The sequence below is a fragment of the Zootermopsis nevadensis genome, unplaced genomic scaffold (genome assembly GCF_977971745.1).
Source record: "Zootermopsis nevadensis isolate Lab colony 2312 unplaced genomic scaffold, Znev_1.0 Znev_ptg000024l, whole genome shotgun sequence".
NCBI lineage: Eukaryota > Metazoa > Arthropoda > Insecta > Blattodea > Termopsidae > Zootermopsis > Zootermopsis nevadensis.
Window position 1 is genome coordinate 6,099,336 of NW_028259156.1, and position 19,817 is coordinate 6,119,152.

At 39.1% G+C, this 19,817-nt stretch overlaps 3 protein-coding genes across 9 annotated transcripts in view; 1 reads left to right on the forward strand and 2 right to left on the reverse strand.

Annotated features, from left to right (window-relative positions):
• Positions 1-586: 586 nt before the first annotated feature.
• LOC147872729 (RAC-gamma serine/threonine-protein kinase-like) overlaps positions 587-19,817 on the reverse strand; it is a 30,181-nt gene continuing 10,950 nt past the window's right edge. For 6 of the 7 annotated variants that reach the window (XM_087355137.1, XM_087355138.1, XM_087355133.1 and 3 more), the window contains one exon: positions 16,761-18,181. In XM_087355137.1, coding sequence (XP_087211263.1) covers positions 18,077-18,181 — 105 coding nt within the window. In that variant the 3' untranslated portion in view covers positions 16,761-18,076. Of the gene's footprint in view, positions 4,646-16,760; positions 18,182-19,817 lie in introns of those variants that run through there. The other variant, XM_087355139.1, reaches the window with a different exon arrangement.
• Positions 4,441-7,620, forward strand: LOC147872730 (uncharacterized). Its single transcript, XM_087355091.1, has 3 exons — positions 4,441-4,676; positions 5,367-5,464; positions 6,227-7,620. Exons 1-3 carry the CDS (start codon positions 4,441-4,443, stop codon positions 6,472-6,474), a joined length of 582 nt encoding a protein of 193 aa, XP_087211217.1. The 3' UTR covers positions 6,475-7,620.
• On the reverse strand, positions 11,355-13,509 carry LOC147872731 (uncharacterized). Its single transcript, XM_087355018.1, has one exon. It carries the CDS (start codon positions 13,263-13,265, stop codon positions 11,355-11,357), a length of 1,911 nt encoding a protein of 636 aa, XP_087211144.1. The 5' UTR covers positions 13,266-13,509.

A 19,817-nucleotide genomic window follows, 5' to 3' on the forward strand; every position in this document is an offset into this window, starting at 1 on the left:
TGAAATTCACTCTGAACCTTCTGTTCATTGAACAATCAGAATATTCTAACTCTTATTTACAATTACACATTTCTTCTAAGCGTTTCTCCTGTATATAGTCCCTCTTTCCTTCAAGGCACATAAAACATCCTGACACAAAACCAAGTCATAGAGTTTCTGATGACAAGGTAAATTATACTGTGGTTACCTTTGAAGAGAAGTGATCTCTCTCCTCCTCCTCCCCCCCCCCCCCATTCTCAGAGAGTGTATTTATAGATTTTGTATGATTCTCAGAGTAAACAGCAATTATTTACTTATACATGATTGACCAGACTGGTCTTTGTAATGGTGAAGTGTTGTTTTCTTTGAGGTACAAACTGGATTTCTAAATAATTGTTAGACACACTCCAGCTTAAAAGGGTTAGTGAATGCTGATAGGAAATGTTTTGAATGAACAGTGGACATTTCTGTGTATAAATATGAAATAGCAGCACACAGGATAGTGTATTCTTAATTACTTTCATGTCTTCTGGGTTGTAGCGCTGTGTAGTCTGTATACCTCAAGGCCATCGAGATTGAGCTACATCCGAATAACACGATCAGGGAGTGTAGCCTTTGCCTGAACTGGTCATAGAATTTTTAATATAATGTTTATAAATTTATTTGGTACACAGTATTGTAAATTCACACTGTTATATTATCCACTTAAAATGATGTAAGTTTTCATTACTAGTATCATCAGTGGTGTAATGATGCATGAACTATGAATACAGTTGGCATCAGTTATAGTGATAGCACTTGTAAATTATATTTTTGTTCTAGTAAACATTGATTCTAATAAATGAAAATCATTGGACTATTACATATCTTGTACAGTAATGTATGCATTGAAAATAAATGTACAATTTATTACATAATGTAACAGTATATTTATAATTTAAAGTAGTCACTGGTTTATGTGTGCTTTGTACTAACTCAAAGATCATGATCCATGTCCTCCCAGTCATTAAACTCCTGTCATCAGGCTCCTCCACATGATCAATGTTGTAGTCTTTTGAACACTGTCACAGCACATTGAACTTAATTTTTAAAGCAGTTGTAGATACAAGTAGCAGTAACGTTAACCCAAGCATTTATCTTCATGTGCAACACATTAATTTCCCATTGTATTGTCTATACATTGAATAATTCTTTGTCTCTTGTTTAATCTATATAAGGTCTTAAAAGTTTTTATAATTTCCTGATTGACAGTTTGAAGTACAACTTAGTTTTGGGAGATAGAAAGGTTAATTCGATGTTCTCCATGTTAAGCTTTGGATGTGCCAGACACTTGTCCATATTAGTGATTTCTTTTTATTGTTTAATTGTCTATCCCAGGAGCAAAGGTAATCTTCAAATACAGAAGCTGTCACCCAAGCATTGGTATTATGCACATATTCAACAGAAAGATACACCTTTGAAATTTCTAGGAGATTTACTCTTTCCTATTACTAATGGCTTCATCTCTGTTGTTCATGTCATATTGCAAGTTAATAGGACTGTAATTCTGTTCTTAACTTTCTTCCCTGCAGAAGCTGAGTCATTTGTAAACATCATGCAATGATCTGCAGTAGCGCTGTAGAATAGTCATGTTTCATCTGCATTAAAGATTCTTTTCTGTAGGTATTCACAGCTAGATTTCAGCTTAAGACTTTTTCTTTCAGGTGAGGGCCGCTTTCAATATTTGGCATTAACCAACTTTTCAGAAAGCCAAAGTTTTACATTGTATTAAAGATATCTTCTGTTTAATACAGTTTTCCAATCAGTTTTTAGCCAGTTGTCACATTTTGAGCCATCAGAATCTTGTTTTTCTCCATGATTTTGTTTAAACAATACCATCTATCTTGTCAGCCATCCATTGGTTGCTTTAAATACTACTTCTAATTTTTCACCAAAATCATTGGCTTTATTCTAATATAATTCTGCATTATCTACAGCATGACATTTTCCTTAATGATTTCTTATGTTTTCAATAGTTCTATTAGAATTTAATGTATCATGATATTTTAAAAATGTTGACAAAGTTGACTGAGGCACTCCCAATTTAGCAGCTGCTGCTCTTTGAAATAGACTTCGTAAATTTTGCTATAAGATTTAACTTCTTTCTTACACTCAAATCTTTTCTCGTCTTCAGTGATATTTTTATAATGAACAATTTCAATTTATATAGAAAAATCACTCACCAATCAACGAGGACTAACAGTAACACAGAGAAGTAAATAACTGGCTGAAGACACCAGAAAGATGTAAATTTTCTACCTACTGTGTTTAATGTATAGCAGTGGAAATAATCTGCTCCAAATTGATTTTACCATTCTTGAACTAAAAACATGTTTATGAAATGGCCTTCTAAGAAACAGTGAAATCTGAGCTTACTGTGCAGGTAGGATAACCCAGTTTTAACAATCATTAGCTGTTCAGTTATTGTTCTGAAGCTGTTTACTTGATACTCACGTGTCTACTGTGTGTGGAGTGATGTCCCCCACCCATTACTTCTGAAAGAAAATCATTCAAGTAGACGGGTTGAGTGGCATTCATTTCTGTATGATGTATGTCTGCTGTCTAGGTATGTGACCTGCATTACAGAGTCATGTACATGGCATGGCAACAATAGTGGTAGTTAAATGAGTGTAGTTGTTGCAAGACGCAACATATAACTTATTTTATGAATTTCTACAACTCTTACACAATATATTTTCCTCTCAGGTAAATCTTTGGTGATATTTATTTAAAAATATATTTTATTTATTAACTAGTAGACTGAATGCATGGAGCAGAGTCCTTGATATGTCAATATTGCACTTGTTTAGTTGAGAAATTCTCCACGTTCTGTGGAACGTGAAGGTTTATTACCATGGTCACAAGAACCTGCCACCAGTAAATAAATATGGAAGTTTTCAGATCTTCAAAGTGGACTGACATTCATATTTCTGGATCATAAGGTAATAGGTTATTTAAAGTTCTCATTAGTGGATGTATGACTAATACGGAAGCAGACTTGAATTAAATTCTCTTCCAGCAACAGTGTCTTGTGCAGACTGAGTAGAGTGCAGTGCCAGATGATGTTGGTGCCCTATCCCGATAAGGGTTCAGGGATTTCTGTAAATTGGGTCACTCAGAGATAGTGGTTGAGATGCTGGTCCAAGGCCAACATTAACAGCCAGGTAATGATGATCCAGGTGGTACTTTAAGTGAGCACATCTTTAATGATTAACACACTTAAGAATTATTTATTCATGTGTGATGATCCTTGGATCCATTTATGCTTGAAATGACAGCTGTATAACTACTGAAAACTTCCTTGCACTGTGGCCATGAAAGACTTAAATTTTGGGGTTTACATTTTTAACTTAATCTCTAGTGTACAGGTCTAAAAGTGGAGCCACTGAAATTCTTTGTTTGTCCATGGTGAAATCCAAAACAAGACTACCAATTTATGTGCTGCAGTAAAACTCAAGACCCATCAACCTCACAGCCAGAGAAATCACCATGACTTTTCATCACTGACTGGATAATAGTAATGGAATTTCTCTTGTGACAAACATAAATGTTTGCTATTGGCTGAACTGTAGGGTGGAGATTACATTATTCTCTGCAGGTTATGGGTGTTGATGTGCTTCTCATTCCCACAGTTATGGCCAGTGCTGTTTTTTGGTCCTTCAGCTGGTGAACCTGGTTTCTCCCAGAATCACCATACTTTAGTGTCTCCCAGTCATACTTAACAACCATAAATTTTAGCCACCTTTGTTAGAGTTTGGTGTAGGGAAAGGACAATGCCTCCCCACTCCCAGTGACAGTGTTTTATGATACCAGTTAGGCAGGAGTGGGTGGCTACAACAGTTTCTCAAATTTTGTGCTGAAAGGAGGTAGTATGAACAAATAAACAAGAAAATAAATCAAGAAACAAAAAGACAGTTTTCATGATAAAGCTTTCTTTCTCCTTCTTCCCCAGTGGCTGAGGAAACCACTCATGCTCTGCTCTGCACTTTGCTCTCTGAGAGTTGAGACCAAGAATAATTTTGTGTCCACCTGTCAGAAGCCAAGTGACAAGGACGAGCTCTGTCTGATGTGTCCCCCAGGGTAGACAGCCTTCCCTCTTTCAGGAAGACTCAGAGCCAGCCTGTTTAACGACGTCTTCGTTAAGACGAAAACACAAAACCGTGTGTCTCTTATTCACAATTCACATATTCTCTGTTATACTGATGTTACTGAAACCTCACCCCTTCTGCACACAACCACATTCAGATACGTCAACACAGCGTATTTTATTACTTACGCTTCCTATGACTGTAACTCTTCAGTAAAAAAGGGTCAGGTACACTGCAGATAGCCATGTTTCTTTATATAATGTTGGCCATATTCTGATTATTTTAGTTCTTATACATGGATTCCATCATTATTTCAGGAAATACAGACCACACTATGGGTAATACTCAGGAACAGCAAGATGAAAACATGCACCAGGCTCACCACCAGCTGCAAATTACAGGGCAGCCACAGAACCTCCAAAAGAAGAGAACGGCAAAACAGGGCAAAAAAACGCCAAAGTGCGTAAAAATACCACGCCCGCCGAACGCCTACGTGATCTTCTCTAATGAATGGAGAAAGAAACTGGCTGTCCTGTATCCTGGGGAACGAAATGAGCAAATTAGTGTGAGGTAAGTTGCAATACAAAATGTACTTCAGGACAATTACTTGTTAACAATTTAATGTGCAGAGCATTCGTGAATGACAGATTGTCTTCAAAGATATTCGAATTCAGCAGACATGATCATTGTACTAAGTTAACGATTATAAACATGGCGACGGTGCGAACCTGTAAAATTATGTGTGAGAATTTTCTCATGTTCTGAAATTTGTTCTACTCAAAGAGAGAAAAAGACAAATGCTGATAATTATGATGATAAACTATGAGCCCTAGTAATTAATTAATTAATTAAAAAAAGGGGGGGTTGAATCTTGTAAAATTTGACTCACAAACTCAGCACATTAAATTAAAGGCTGGTTTGATTTTCATTGCTAGATTATGAATCTATATTTACTTAATTATAAACAGAACACATGATATACAGGACAGAAGTCTAGCCTACAGTAGAGAAGAAGAATTTATGAGACCGCCCGGAACAATTCTTTCACTGTAAAAGTGTAAAGATCCAAAACTGGCAGAGTATGCATAAGGTGAATTCAAAATTGGATATCTTATTTCCACTTGCTGAAAATGTTCTGATTGTCCAGAACAGCTGAAACATTTTGTGCGCTCTCATACGCCACTGCCTTTGTCTTTACCCTTGGACGTTCGTACTACAACCTGCCTGTGTTCTTACAAGTTTTGCTTCTTCTACTTGCAGACTTGGCTACATGTGGAGGGACATTGACGTGGAGCACAAGGAAGAGTATTTTGCACGAGCCCGCCAGGCGGACGCGGAACATAAGAAGAAATATCCTGGTAAGTAATTAATTCTCTTTTAATGTCAATAACCAGCAGAAAGCTTCGAAAAAATTTACCTGAGAATTTTTAGAAACATCACCGATTCATATTTCTTTGAGACTGACTGCTATCAATTTTAGGTAAGAGAACTTTTGACGACACTTTATTCTTTAGTAACATATTTTAAGATTTGGGTCGATCAGAGCCGGAGTGGTAAAAGTCAACCAAATTACAGAAGGCGTATTTTTCCCTTGTATTTCGAGTTCATTTCCTGCCAAGTCTACACTGCACCAAAATCCAGAATTTAATCATCATCCTCAACCTCACCACCGCGAAAGCCCATCAAAGTCCTGTGGTTGTGTATCAGTTGAAGTGACTTCTACCTTGATATTGAGGCAGTAATTTATCCGGAAGACCTCCCTTTGAAGCCACTTCAGCTTCATTAATTTTTGCTTTGTTTTAATAATCGTAATGGAAATATTAATTTTGTATTATCAGCAGCTTCCACGGCGATTAAGTGGATGGAAGTGTCGGAGAAAGATCCTTTCTCAATCTTCAGGGCTGAAGTGGCTATGCGGGGAACTGGAGAAATTTATATTAGACGACGGAAAAACTGGAGACAGTTTTTCCAAAACGTTTTCATCTACTTACGAGTCAAGTCTTTCTGTAATATATGATTTATGAATGTCGCTGATTTTCCTCCTCTCATGTCAAATCACGTGATAAGAAGCAACCGTTTACGGAATGCTGTGACCTGAATGTCAATCTTTCCGATTTCAGATTACGTCTACAACCCACTAGATGCCTGCAACCAGAAGCGTCTTTGGGATCAGGCCCGTGCTAAGAAATTGCGGCGAACAAGACGCCAGTTAGCGAAGCGACGCGTCACGACGGCGCAGACTATCAGCGCCCGTCCCCTGCCTGCCCAAGAACAGGAACATCAACGGGGAGGATTCACAGGCGGACAAGGTGTCGCTTCATCAATGGCAAGTCGTCGTCGTAGTCGTAAAACGCAGAAGAAAACATAAGCTGGAAGGGCAACGTTGCCAAACAGAGTTTTGAGCAGATTCACGAACCTGTTTCATTTCAAACATAAATTAGCCAAATTAACTCGTTTAAAATCTTTGTATCCACATATAGCCGCTCAGTAATAAGAGCTTCGCTCCTTGGTAATCACTTGACTCTCTTCAGGGGTGTTAACGGTATGTAACTCCCGACAACGAAAAGCTTCCTTTATCGCTGAATATAATACTTTATCTATACACAATTTAATTATTTAAGAATAAATACAGATGTGCAGATGATAATACTTGGCTTTAGCCACAAGACGATGATCTCAGAACTGTTGGGTTTGCGTGCGGCTACCTCGAAAGTTTGTTGAAGAGTCCCCTCTCAACCTATTTAATGCGTAAGGTCCAGCAACATTATCTGCTGAGTCACAATGAATCATCAAGTCTAACTAACTTTCTACACATTTCCGCCATAATAATATGACACTTGGGACTACAACCAATTCACGACAGTTTATTGCCCTGGTGTAGAAACACAAGACTCCTGGGAACCGAAGGTCCTCGGACGTCTTTGTCTTAAACAGTTAGGTATATGCCATGAACTAGAAGTAAACATCCCAGTATTACCCTCCAAACACAACAACAAGTTAGAATTTTGAAACGAAAAGTAAAAAGAAATTCAGCCTAATAAAATAATAAAAGAACTAAATGGTAGGATCAAATTACCTCAGCAGAAGATGTAATTTGGACCGTTACAACCTCCCCAAGTATAATTTTGGTCACTTTCTATCAGAAATGTCCAAGATTATATCTTCTTGCCGCTAAAGCTTCAGCTCAATTACACCATATTACATGAAAAAAAAACACAATACAAAATATAACATTACTTGATACATACACAAAATGAAATGAACACTTAACAATTATAGTAGTCATACATATATAAATCCTTTAGGTTACTTGACCTTCACATAGTTGTCTTGATCATTACAACATAACAGTTATCCGTTCACTAAACAATTTCTTAAGCGTTAATTATGAGTTACTTCTAATAATAATAAATTACTGGTAGGATTTGACAACAATATTCAATTGTTCTGCTCTTACAATGCACTTATATTGGTATAATTTTGAATATTAAACTCCATACTACAGCTGTTACAATAGTTAAATGATTATTGAGCCCAAATTTATTACAAACAGTGACTACTGATTTCCAAGAAATTTAGTCAACCGCGTGCAATCAAATCAGTCAGTGCTGATTTTCTCCAAATATGGCTTCAATGAATGTTTATTGAATTGTCCTCTGACTTTCCCATTATTCCCTGAGATTTCATACACCGAAGGTGGAATGATTCTCGTTATCACGTACGGGCCTTCGTACGGACGAATGAACTTGCCCGTAACACCTTGTGCAGCGTTTGAAACAGGTTGACAACGCACAAGCACTTTATCTGACAGCTGAGGATTCCACTTTGCGATTCCCATTTTCCTCTTTTTCTTTCTTTCCAGTGCCTTTGCTTTCATTTTAACGTATGCCCGGAGAACCTTAATTTCCAAACTTTCCGCTGGTGGCTTCTGATCTGGGGATTTAACAAAAATTTTCTCGAACATGTCCGGCTTCGGCTCGTCAAACATTAGTTCCACTGGTGTGTAACCTGTCGTCCCACTTACGGATGAATTTAACCAATTCTCGATAAGAGGAATTAATTCAGGCCATTTTCTCTGAGTGATATTACAATATATCCTGCAATATTTAGCTAATTCTCTCATTATTCTCTCTGTGGGGTTGCTCTGAGGATGGCGAATAGGAGAATATCTGACGGAAATGTTTAGGTTGGAAAGGGCTTTCTTCCACGATGGTGAGGTAAACTGCGTGCCATGGTCGGAAAGGATTGATTTAGGCTGGACTACTTGACGGAAATAATGAGTCAACTTATTCAAACAAGCTCTCGTAGTCGCTGATTTAATCGGATAAAGTTTCACGTGTTTCGAAAATACATCCAGACATACCAGAATGTACTTCACTCCTCCACGTCCTGTAGGCAGAGCGCCGTACAGGTCCAAAGACATTAGCTCACCAGGTTTAGATGGCATATGTGACCTAGATTCTACCTCGTAACTCCTGTTAGGATGTTTTACGCGCTGACAGATGTCGCAGTGTGCGACGTATTTGCGAACCTTTCGGCCTAAATCTCTCAGGTAAAAAGTATAAGCTATTTGTGCAATGCATCGATCAGTACCTTGATGGCCCGATGAAGTATGTACAAAGTTGATCACACGATCTTCCAGGCTGCTAGGGAGAACGGGCCTCCAATACGGGTAGTTTATACCTTTTTGGTATAGGACCTCATTTCTTAGCATGTACTTGTCCAAATAGGTTGCCGCCCCCGAAGCTAGTCTCTCTCTGGCCTTAACTACGTACGGGTCGCTGGCTTGGTGATGCGCTAGATTCATTAATTCCCCCTTTAACTTGGTATCGATATTCAAGTTTATGGCTGATACTAACATGCCTCGTGGCTTTCCCATTCCCTTGATCTCTTCTTCAGTTAAGCCCACAGGATTTCTACTCATAACATCCGCAAGGACGTTGTCTGACCCCTTTACATGTACGATGTCAATGTCATATTCTTGAATTTCTAAAACCCAACGTGTAATTCGGTTGGAGGTCAAAGCACATTTCTTCAGGAACGATAAAGCCTTATTATCTGAAAACAAAGTAACCTTTTGCCCAAAAACATAAAGTCTGAATTTTCTGAGTGCATATACCACGGCTAACAATTCCTGCTCACACGTAGTGAACCTCATCTCAGCGGATGACAACACCCTTGAAGCTGTAGAAACAATGTTGGTAACCCCCGCTTCGTCTGTCTGCATCAGAACTGCGCTAATGCCAAACTTGCATGCGTCAGTGTATACGGCGTAGGGTAGGTCATTATTGGGATGGACTAAATGTATTGTATGTGCAAACCTCGCACGTAGTTCCCCAAAAGCACATTGCATCTCTGTTGTCCACTTCCATTTACTTCCCTTTTTCAACAATGGAAGGAGAGCGCCTACGTAGCCTGCATAATTGAAAATAAACCTATTATGAAAGTTACAAGTCCCTAAGAACTGCCTCAAGTGCTTTTGGTTACGGGGTGCAGGATACTTCAAAATGGCGGCTACTCGCTCAGGGTCTGCAGACACACCGGTCTGACTTATTATGTGCCCCAAAAATGTAACTTCAGTCTGACAGAACCGACATTTTGCAGCATTTATGGTGAATCCTGCCTCAGTCAACTTGCCGATGACTATGTTTAAATGCTTTAGGTGGTCTTCAAAGCTGCGCGAAAATACCAATAAATCATCCACATAAAACACAACAAACTCCTCACTATCTGAACCCAGCACAAGTTTCAACGCCCTAACAAATGCTGATAATGAGTTTTTGAATCCATAAGGGACACGTTTGAATTGGTACACAGTTGAATCAAACAGGAAAGCTGTAAAGCGGCGTGAACTTTCTTTAAGGCTAATTTGCAGAAAAGCACTGGTGAGATCTAGTGATGTCATGTACCTTACTCCATTAAAACGCTGTAATAACTAGCCTATAGGGTAAACTCTTTCACGATCTGGAACCATAACAGAATTTATTTTCCTAGCATCTATGCAAAGGCGTGGTTTTCTCCCTTCTTTATACACAATAGTGATAGGATTTATGAACGGAGAATTGCATGTCTCTAAAATATCGTCATCCAACATCTGAGCTATTTGTTCTCTTATAATTGGCCTGACAGCGAAAGGGACCACTCTTGAACTACCCGTGACTGGCTTAAGATCACTTAGTACGAACTCGTACTGAAAGCGGCGACACATACCTGGTTTCGAAGTCAAATACTCCAGGTACTTCAACAACAATTTAATTAAACTCTCTTTCTGAAGACTGTTGAGGTGTGCATTTGCATTAATCAGAGCGGTTACGTCCACAGCTTGCAAAGAACGTGGATCAGGGGAACCTATCCTAGTATTCTGCACCAAAATTGGATACATCAGACCTTCCTCTCCAACTCGTCTCTCACTACTATCACAATAAAAACGACGGCTATTTGCTACGTCGAAAAATTCGCCTTCCCAACGGCTACCATAATTCTCTTCATCTTTATCAAACTTGTAGACATCATCACCTTCTGTGGCATCTATAAACAAGGACCTTCGCCCTAAAACTTCACTTCCCCCTCCTTCTCGAACTAGGTTGGAATCCTGAACTATCAAATGATTGCTATTAGCAGAACTTCCCTTCAACTCCTGTCCATCGTTGCTCACATCACGTAACCGGTCACCTCGATTAAACAATTGCACTTTCTCAATTCCATATAGCTCATAACGGAAGCATTTCCTTTTGAAGTCCAAAACAATCCCATACTCATTTGCATAATCGCAACCTAAAATCACTGAGCTAGTCAGTTGTGGGGACACTAAAAACACACTCTCAAAACTATCGCCCCCAATACTAAATTCCACATAGATCTGATCTTTAATACGCCGAGTCTTATTGCCAAAAGCTGTCACTAACACTGTGTTGGCAACGGGTAAACTTAAAGTGGACACTCCTGCAGATACTAAGTCTTTATAAATACTTTCGGTCAAAAGGTTAACTTCGCTGCCTGAATCTATTATAGCATTGGTAGTGATATCACCGAATGAAATTGACACCTGCGGACAATTTAATAAATGGCTGTCATTAATATAATATATCACCAATTCATTCAAAGGATCCATATAATTACTACTACCGGAAATCATCACATCTCTAAATTTATCTCCCACCTCACAAACTACACTGTGCTTTGGGTCCGGATCTGAAGTTTTTATTGCCTTTGATGCGAACGGGGTTCGATCCGTAACGCCGCTCGATATTAGTTTAACGCCGGACGCTCGGATGGTCCTTGCGGTTCCTTCCTATCGGTTTGCCTTGTCGGACTGTGGTAAGGTGGGGCACCAGGGTTTAAGGAAGACCCTTCGTGTTTATTACGGTTGTCATCTTCCCTGTCTCTAGAAAAATAAGCACCTCTACCGTTGTTGTTCCCATTTCTATTGCTGTGGCTGTAACCAGAATAATTCTGCCTCCTGTCATTATACGTCTGTCTCACGTACTGATGATTCTGGTTCTGCCTCTTATCGGGATTATAGTTCTGGTGATAAGTAGCCCTTATATTTGTTTTACTACCTGCTTCGTTAAACTCTAGCATTTCAAGGCGCTTCAAAACGTCTATGGCTTCCTGCACTGTAGTCAAGGGAACCCCCACCAGACACCTCTGTATGTTCACCGGGTAGTGTAACTTAATTGCGTCAATAAATTCGGCATCACTCATCCCTAGATATGAAGCCAAAACAGCATATTTAATCAGGTGCCCTGACATTGAGAGATTTGATTGCTTTTCATATTTGTCTTGATATATCGAACATTTCACTCGACTCTGTGTCGTCTTGGACCAAAACGTTTTAGTGAATGCGACTTTAAACTGCTCATAGTCATTTAATGTATGAGACACAGCTGAAATCCACTGTTTAGCAACAGGGTCTGATATTGACTTCAATGCTATAGCCAATTTTAATGATTCTGGTACCCCCTTCAACTTCATAAATTCATCAAGCTGGTTTAAATGGTAGATGGCGTTGATCTTATCGCTGTCTTCAAACATGGGTAGGGATAGATCAGCAGCACTTAAATAGTTATGTGCATTGTAATGGCGAACATTCATGGTATCATGACTCACAGGTACATTCATACACACATTACAATTCACATCACTCGCATTCCCTGAAATATCAATTGACCCAGACACCTGACTACCCAAGTTTTCAGCAGCCTCGCCGTGGGAACTGCTTTGACTGGCTGCATTGCCATTAGCTGATCGTGAGAAATTTCCATTGCAAACAACGGAAGTCGGTTCTGACAACTTACCTTTTAAATGTTTAATTTCAAGGTTCAACTTCTCAAACCTACTGTCGTTAACGCAGTTAACCCTTTCAAATTCCTTGTCTATCTCTACAAAACGCTCCCCCTGCCGATGACTTTGTTTCTTTTGTTCTTTTACCATATCATTTCTGACAACCTGAACTTCATCAGTCAATTTTGTTAGCTTTTGTCCTAGATGTTCCTCATTTTGGATAACCCTACTGGTTATTTCTCCTGTTACCGAATTCACCTCACCAATGTGCTGGTCTAACTTCTTATGTAAGTCATTTGACAATTCCTGCATATTCCGTTTAGCAGCTCTTAACTCCACTTCATTATCCTCTCTAACTTGTTTGATTTCACAAGAAAATCTTACAGATTCTGAATGTAATTTATCTGAAATTTCTTTGTTTAATTTCGAATTTTCCCTCTCAACTCTCTTAATCAACCTTTCGTTTTCCAGTCTGACATCTTCTCGTATGTTATTTACATTTCTTTGTAAACTCTCAATCTTATTTTCTACACTTGAAATTTCCTTTCTTATATCAGAAATTTCCCCTTTTACGCTAGAAATTACTTCTAATTTGTCTGCCTTCATAACACTCATTAATTTAGCAAACATATCTTGGAAATAACTATGCGAGTCACTCTGTGGAATGCTAGTACAGGCCTGCTGCCCATTGTTCATTCTTAATGCAACTTCTTCCTGTTCCACTATTTCCGAAGACGATCCTAAACCCGTTTCTAGTCTTTCATTTTCCTCCAATGACCCTTCAACCCGACACAATTCGAATTCACCGTCTCCGAAATGGTTGCTCTCTTCTTCTGAAACAGTCACAATTCTGTTACGTAAGCTGCGGGTTGCCATTCTTCCCTCACTTCACCAACTAACCTTTTACGTATGACGCTGATGATCTGGTGATCTTCTTAAATGCGGACTCCTGGAGCGCTCGTAGCTTGCAGCTCTGTCCTTCTTGAACTTTGTTGGTGTTACAGTATGACTCCTGGTGTGGTCGTTGTTTGTAACTGTCGTCTGCTTTGTGATGGTGTTGTTGAATGTATTCAGCTGGCTGCCCTCTGGATCTGTTGCCGTCGTTACCACTTCGTGCTCCGCGTTGGGATCGCCACTTTTGCTATAGCCACTGAGTAATAGGTGCTTCGCTCCTTGGTAATCACTTGACTCTCTTCAGGGGTGTTAACGGTATGTAACTCCCGACAACGAGAAGCTTCCTTTATCGCTGAATATAATACTTTATCTATACACAATTTAATTATTTAAGAATAAATACAGATGTGCAGATGATAATACTTGGCTTTAGCCACAAGACGATGATCTCAGAACTGTTGGGTTTGCGTGTGGCTACCTCAAAAGTTTGTTGAAGAGTCCCCTCTCAACCTATTTAACGCGTAAGGTCCAGCAACATTATCTGCTGAGTGACAATGAACCATAGAGTCTAAACTAACTTTCTACATATTTCCGCCATAAATGTTGAAGTATCACACTTGGGACTACAACCAATTCACGACAGTTTATTGCCCTGGTGTAAAATCACAAGACTCATGTGAACCGAAGGTCCTCGGACGTCTTTGTCCTAAACAGTTAGGTATATGCCATGAACTAGAAGTACTACCCTCGAAACACAACAACAAGTTAGAATTTTGAAACGAAAAGTAAAAAGAAATTCAGCCTAATAAAATAATAAAAGAACTAAATGGTAGGATCAAATTACCTCAGCAGAAGATGTAATTTGGACCGTTACACACATATAGAAATACTTATTACAGAATAAAAGAACCTATTACTGACTTGCCTTTCATTTAAGTGTAGTGCCTGGAGAGTGCCACGAAAGCATACTATGAGCCTGAAGTTCTCTTTGTACTCTTTATGTTCTTGCATTTGACCTATTTCCAGCCCTCCCTCCGACTCGTAAATTCCATGCAGATGAAAATCACACGACATAAAAGTTACAACACCAGGTCAGGTTATGACAGGTAGATGAAACAGAGGGTCAAACAGAAGTCATCCCAAAAAATGCAGAATGAGTTTCAAGCCTGTAATTTATACAAGAGTCCATGTAACTAGAATAAGTCCAGTGTCTTTCACCATGAGCTTCATCACAAATTCCTTCAAAACCTGCATCCTTAGATATCGCCTACCACGAGATATTCGCTGTACGTGTTTCCATACTTGTTACCCATTATTCCAGTTCCTATTCTCATCCAAATTTTTACTTCCTTTCCAGATTCCTGACCCAACAATACATCCCAGTAAAATAACTGACCAGGACATTCAAGCCATTCTAAAAGACCTTACTTCGTCTCCTGAAGGTTGCTCGCCTAGTAACAGAAAACGACGAAACTGAGATTGAGCCCACCATCTGGCTAAAGTAAACAAGAAAGGACCCAATGTTATGTGAGCGGGGTCTCACTTCAAGCCCTACAACCACATCCATCAATGAACCACCACAAGTTCTTCGTTGAATAGTTCAATTGTTTTCAGTTTAATTGGTTTAGTGCATTATTTAGTTCGGAATATATCATAAAAAATGTGTTCGTTAAATTGTTTTTTGTTACATAGTTAATTATGTACGAGGGTCGCTCATTAAGTAATGCCCCACATTTTTTTCCTCAGAACATATTTATTCAAGATGGCTCAAATTTAGTGACAATATAAATCAATGTTTCCTTTACACATACTATTTTTCCACATAGTCCCCATCAACTTGTACGGTTTTACGCCAGCGTGGAACAAGTGCATGCATGCCTTGCCGGTACCAGCTCTTGTCCTGTGCACGTAGCCATGTCCTCACTGCTTGAATCACGCTCTCGTCATCTTCAAATCTTGTTCCGCGGATAGCATCTTTAAGTGGCCCAAAGAGATGGAAGTCGGAGGGTGCCAGATCTGGACTGTAGGGTGGATGGGGTAGCACCGTCCAACCCAATTTGGTGATTTCTTCCCGGGTTCTCAGACTTGTGTGAGGGCGTGCATTGTCGTGCAGGAGCAAAATTTCTGCTGGATGCTTGTGAGGCCGAACTCGTCGAAAACGCTTCTTGAGGGTTTTCAGGGTCCTGATGTACGCGTCTGAATTGATGGTCGCACCTCTTGGCATCACATCCACAAGAATGACCCCATCACTGTCCCAAAAGACAGTCATCATGACTTTTCCGGCGGAGGGAGTTGTCTTGAATTTCTTCTTTCTCGGTGATTGAGGATGATGCCACTCCATTGACTGCCTTTTTGTCTCTGGCTCAAAGTGGTGTATCCAGGTTTCGTCACCTGTAATGATCCGGGACAGAAAGACCTCTCCCTCAGCATCAAAACGCTCCAACAATTCAGAAGAAATCGTTTTCCTTTGAATCCTGTGGTCTGCTGTGAGACTTCGTGGAACCCATCTTGCGCACACCTTCGAATATGCGAGAGCCTGGATAATTGCAATCACACTTCCATTGCTGACTGAAAGCTGTTGGGCCAATTGTCGAGTTGTGATGCACCGATCCTCACGAATAATGGCATCCGCGCGGTTCAACATGTCTGGAGTGGTGGCTGTGGCAGGACGCCCAGAGCGCGGCAGATCACGGAGCTCGGTTTCTTCACTTCCTGAAGCTTTAACTCTCTTAGCCCAGCGACCAACGGTGCTCCTATCGACTGCACAGCTTCCATACACAGCACACAAACGTTTATGAATGTTCACCACCGTTTCTTTTTCAGCAACAAGGAATTCAATTACAGCTCGTTGCTTGTAACGAGAGTCGTTCACAGACGCCATTTTAACAGTTCACTACAGCTCCGCTATCGGTTGGAATCATTTGAAACTCCGTACACGAACGCGGGAAACATCAAATCTCAAGCATGTAAAAGTACACTTTTCTATCTTCATTATTGGCTGAGAAAAAAAATGTGGGGCATTACTTAATGAGCGACCCTCGTATTTAATAAAGTGAAATAAAAAATGTTCATAAACTTTATTTTTGTTTTTTTGGCACTTTAGAACTTGTCGCATTCAGTGGACTAGTGGTTAATGTGCTCAACACCAGCCCCAAGGTCGATACATTTTTAAGGGGTGATAAAAATCTAAAGCACAACTTCCTTCAGAGAGGCACATAAAAGAACCAAACGAGCATGAACGAGATATTTCGTAAGCAAAATTCGGCGGCCATTTCTCACACAAGTCTCTCCTGATTCCTACTAGATGGCTCTAGCAGACAAAGATAAGGATTGAATAGAAACTGTGGAGAGGCAGTGGGCTGTCGCTCACTACTGACAAATGCACACTTTGAAAAGACCAGGAAGAGAAATCATTTCAACTTGGTATCGCAATACACGAGTATGTGTACTGACACATTTAGCAATAATATTCTGATGTGGGGGAACATTTTTTATTTCAACATTCTCACGATAACAAATGATCACTGCTACTTACGCTACATGACTGAAACTTCAGCCTCTGAATACATGTTCTAGTAGGAGATCGAAAACAACCCAAAAGGCTCAAAATTTTAATCACTTTTTGCTTATGTACGACATGCTTAATTTGGCCCACAGTTTAACAATGCACCCCTCTGCATTTGTCTTATTACCAGTCATATTTCGTTCTATGGAGGATTTGAGGTTGTGATGATGCAAGCAATTTTTACTTTTTATTTTATCATACAGGTACGAAAACCTAGCTCAGTGTTCTGCTAACTTCTCACTGGAGTCAGCTTGCATGTTTATAAATATAAACAATTAGTCCTCTTTAATGACCGAAATAAAACAATAATTATCTGACTTGCCACTATGAATGCCAAGATCTAAATTCACAACACTAATAAATATTTCACTTACACTTACAGTATCATCATGGTACTACTGACTAATTATTCCGTGCTGACATCAGAGACACAAGTTATTTGAATACGCAAAATCAAATTAAGACTGCATAATAGTCACCTCATTTAAAAGATGCATCCGATGTTTGATAGAGATTTGTTTAACTTGTTTTATTCACGGCACTCTCAGTATCGAAGTACTTATACTCATAGCTGAGTAGGTAACACACACAAAACACGTTAACTTTGTTAATTGAAGTATCATTACGCCATGTAGTGCAACTCTCTAGCACATAAACGGAACAGACCTAGTGACACCTACAAACACAATCTGCTTTAAAAATAAACAATTCGGAGTTCTGCAGTGTAAACAGCGATTATTTACTTCAGAAACATTAACCATTGTAATGGCTGAGTTGTCTTCTTTGATTTATCACTGAATGTTCAAATATTATTTAGGCGACTTTAAGCTATAAAAGGTGAATATCTTATTGATGCTGATGTGGCTACAAAACACTTGCACGAGAAAAATGCAAATAAAAATATCAAAAATTTTGAATATAAGAAAAAGAAAGGTCTTTACCATTCTTTTAAATATAAAAATGGTTGACCTCAACATGAACTGAAGAAGAGGTGAATTGTACCAAAATCACTCACAAACTGCAATTTTCATAAACACAATTGCAGGGACATAAGTTTACGTGTTTATAAACAGTGGAAGACCACTTGAAGTTAAGATATGCTGAACGAAGCTAATTAAAACAGACAGTCATCTGTTGACCGTTAAGTAATTTCAACAGAAATGTGTTCAAAGGAAAATGATGTTCACAGCAAACACATACATCAGAACTCTTTCAAAATGCAAAATACTTAACAACAAAGTGCTGCATCATTTTGATGTTCATCATATTCGAAGGGTCTGTGCCCGATCATCATTACAAATGCAGTGACTCCAACACCCCACCAGTTTACTTCCTGCAACAATTAAAATTACTGCTATTAGCTGCAATCAGACATTTCTAATTCACCACACTCTTATAAATTTTCCACAAGGTTCTCCACAAATAGATAACTTGTGGTTAGTGTGAACTGGTTCTTAGTTTCTTGCCTCTAGGTTAACATGGAACATTCCTAAGTTTGACGATGCTTTTTCTGCTTTTATCTATTTCAATAGCTTTCTGTCTGATTCTTAGTCAGCCACAGATTGTGGTGAATTTTCTTATGGTTTTCTTTGAGTGCTCAGTCAGAACCTTGAAAAACACTTTACCAAACACCATTTACAAATGACATCATACAGTTACGCTATTATTTATTTACCATAAATGATATCAGGAGGCAAGTCAGGAAAATTATCAAATGCCATTAAAGCCCATTCAGTGTTTATCAAAATGCTACACAGGTGAACAGAGAAACACAGCAAAGCGAACTGGAGCATTTCTCTATTTTTCTGTGGTGAAAGCATCTACAAATGTTCTATGATTGTTTCATGTCTTCCGAACTGCCGTGTCTCTGTCAATACTATTTACTGCAACAAGTTTTGCAAATATTTATGTTTATTTCAGTTCAAGGACTGCTTATACACAGAGTGTACACATGAAATGTACGCCATTTCATAACTTGTGAACCGTGATGCAAAGGAATTTGAACTAAATTAATTTTAGAAGGTTATACGATCAGATTTATAACTCGTGCTGCTTTAGTTTCCATATCTTTCCACAAGATGCACTACACTCACAGTTGTTAAAATGGCATCTTAAGCAGAGGAATGCCTCACACCTGTTTTGAAGAACATGTCCTATTGAAATGCTGTTGCAACAAGACAGAATGTCTCCACATTTTGACAAGGAACTGATAGACTCTTAAATCGCAAATTTTAAGAGAATTTTATTGGTAAGGGTGGGCCTATGGCTTGACCACGTTGTGTGCATGACATTCCTCCCCTTACAGCTTTCTTTTGGGGGTACATGAGGATGCTATCCATGTGCTAACAGTGGCTTAACTTTGCCAGAATTTTATAGGAAAATTGGCTACAGTCACCCTCAACTTTCTTATAGTGTGGACTGAAACAATGTAATTATGTTATCTGCCAAGCCACTCACAACACCCTCATTGAATGTCTGAAATGTAGGTCATGAGAACTTGATCACAAAAACTACTCAAATTCATTCAGTTCTAATTCCCGTACCTTTTAGTTAGTGAGTATGGAGCTGTGTGGTAAAGGATAAGAAGTATTTCCATGCCCTTGAAGCTTCAAGTTTGTTGATACCTACTTGATTTTTCTTTCTGTTTTTTGGTGTAATGCGCCACAAGGAGACACTTAAAGCTACTTTCATGCTGAGTCACATAAGAAAAAAGTCTAAACAACACTTATTTTGAATTTCGGTGACTGGCTAGTACTTGGCTTTCAAATTCCTTTATATGACAAATATGCATTTCATCATGCCAGACACCAGGCAGCTGACTGCACCAGTTGAATGCTTCGGCCTCCTGTCATATATACTGACTAATTTATGCACGTGTCGTTACAAACTGCTTGTGGCTCCAAACCCTCAGATTATTACAATGTGTTTTCTTGTTAGTTTGCATTAATCACGCGTTAGGTTGAGTCACA

What these genes read in the sequence shown, in the direction of transcription:
- LOC147872730 (XM_087355091.1), top strand. Translation starts at nt 4,441, where the DNA reads ATGGGTAATACTCAGGAACAGCAAGATGAAAACATGCACCAGGCTCAC. An exon ending in AATGAGCAAATTAGTGTGAG is followed by an intron (nt 4,677 to 5,366) that starts GTAAGTTGCAAT and finishes TTCTACTTGCAG; the next exon opens with ACTTGGCTACATGTGGAGGG. An exon ending in ACATAAGAAGAAATATCCTG is followed by an intron (nt 5,465 to 6,226) that starts GTAAGTAATTAA and finishes TTCCGATTTCAG; the next exon opens with ATTACGTCTACAACCCACTA.
- LOC147872731 (XM_087355018.1), bottom strand. Translation starts at nt 13,265, where the DNA reads ATGGCAACCCGCAGCTTACGTAACAGAATTGTGACTGTTTCAGAAGAA.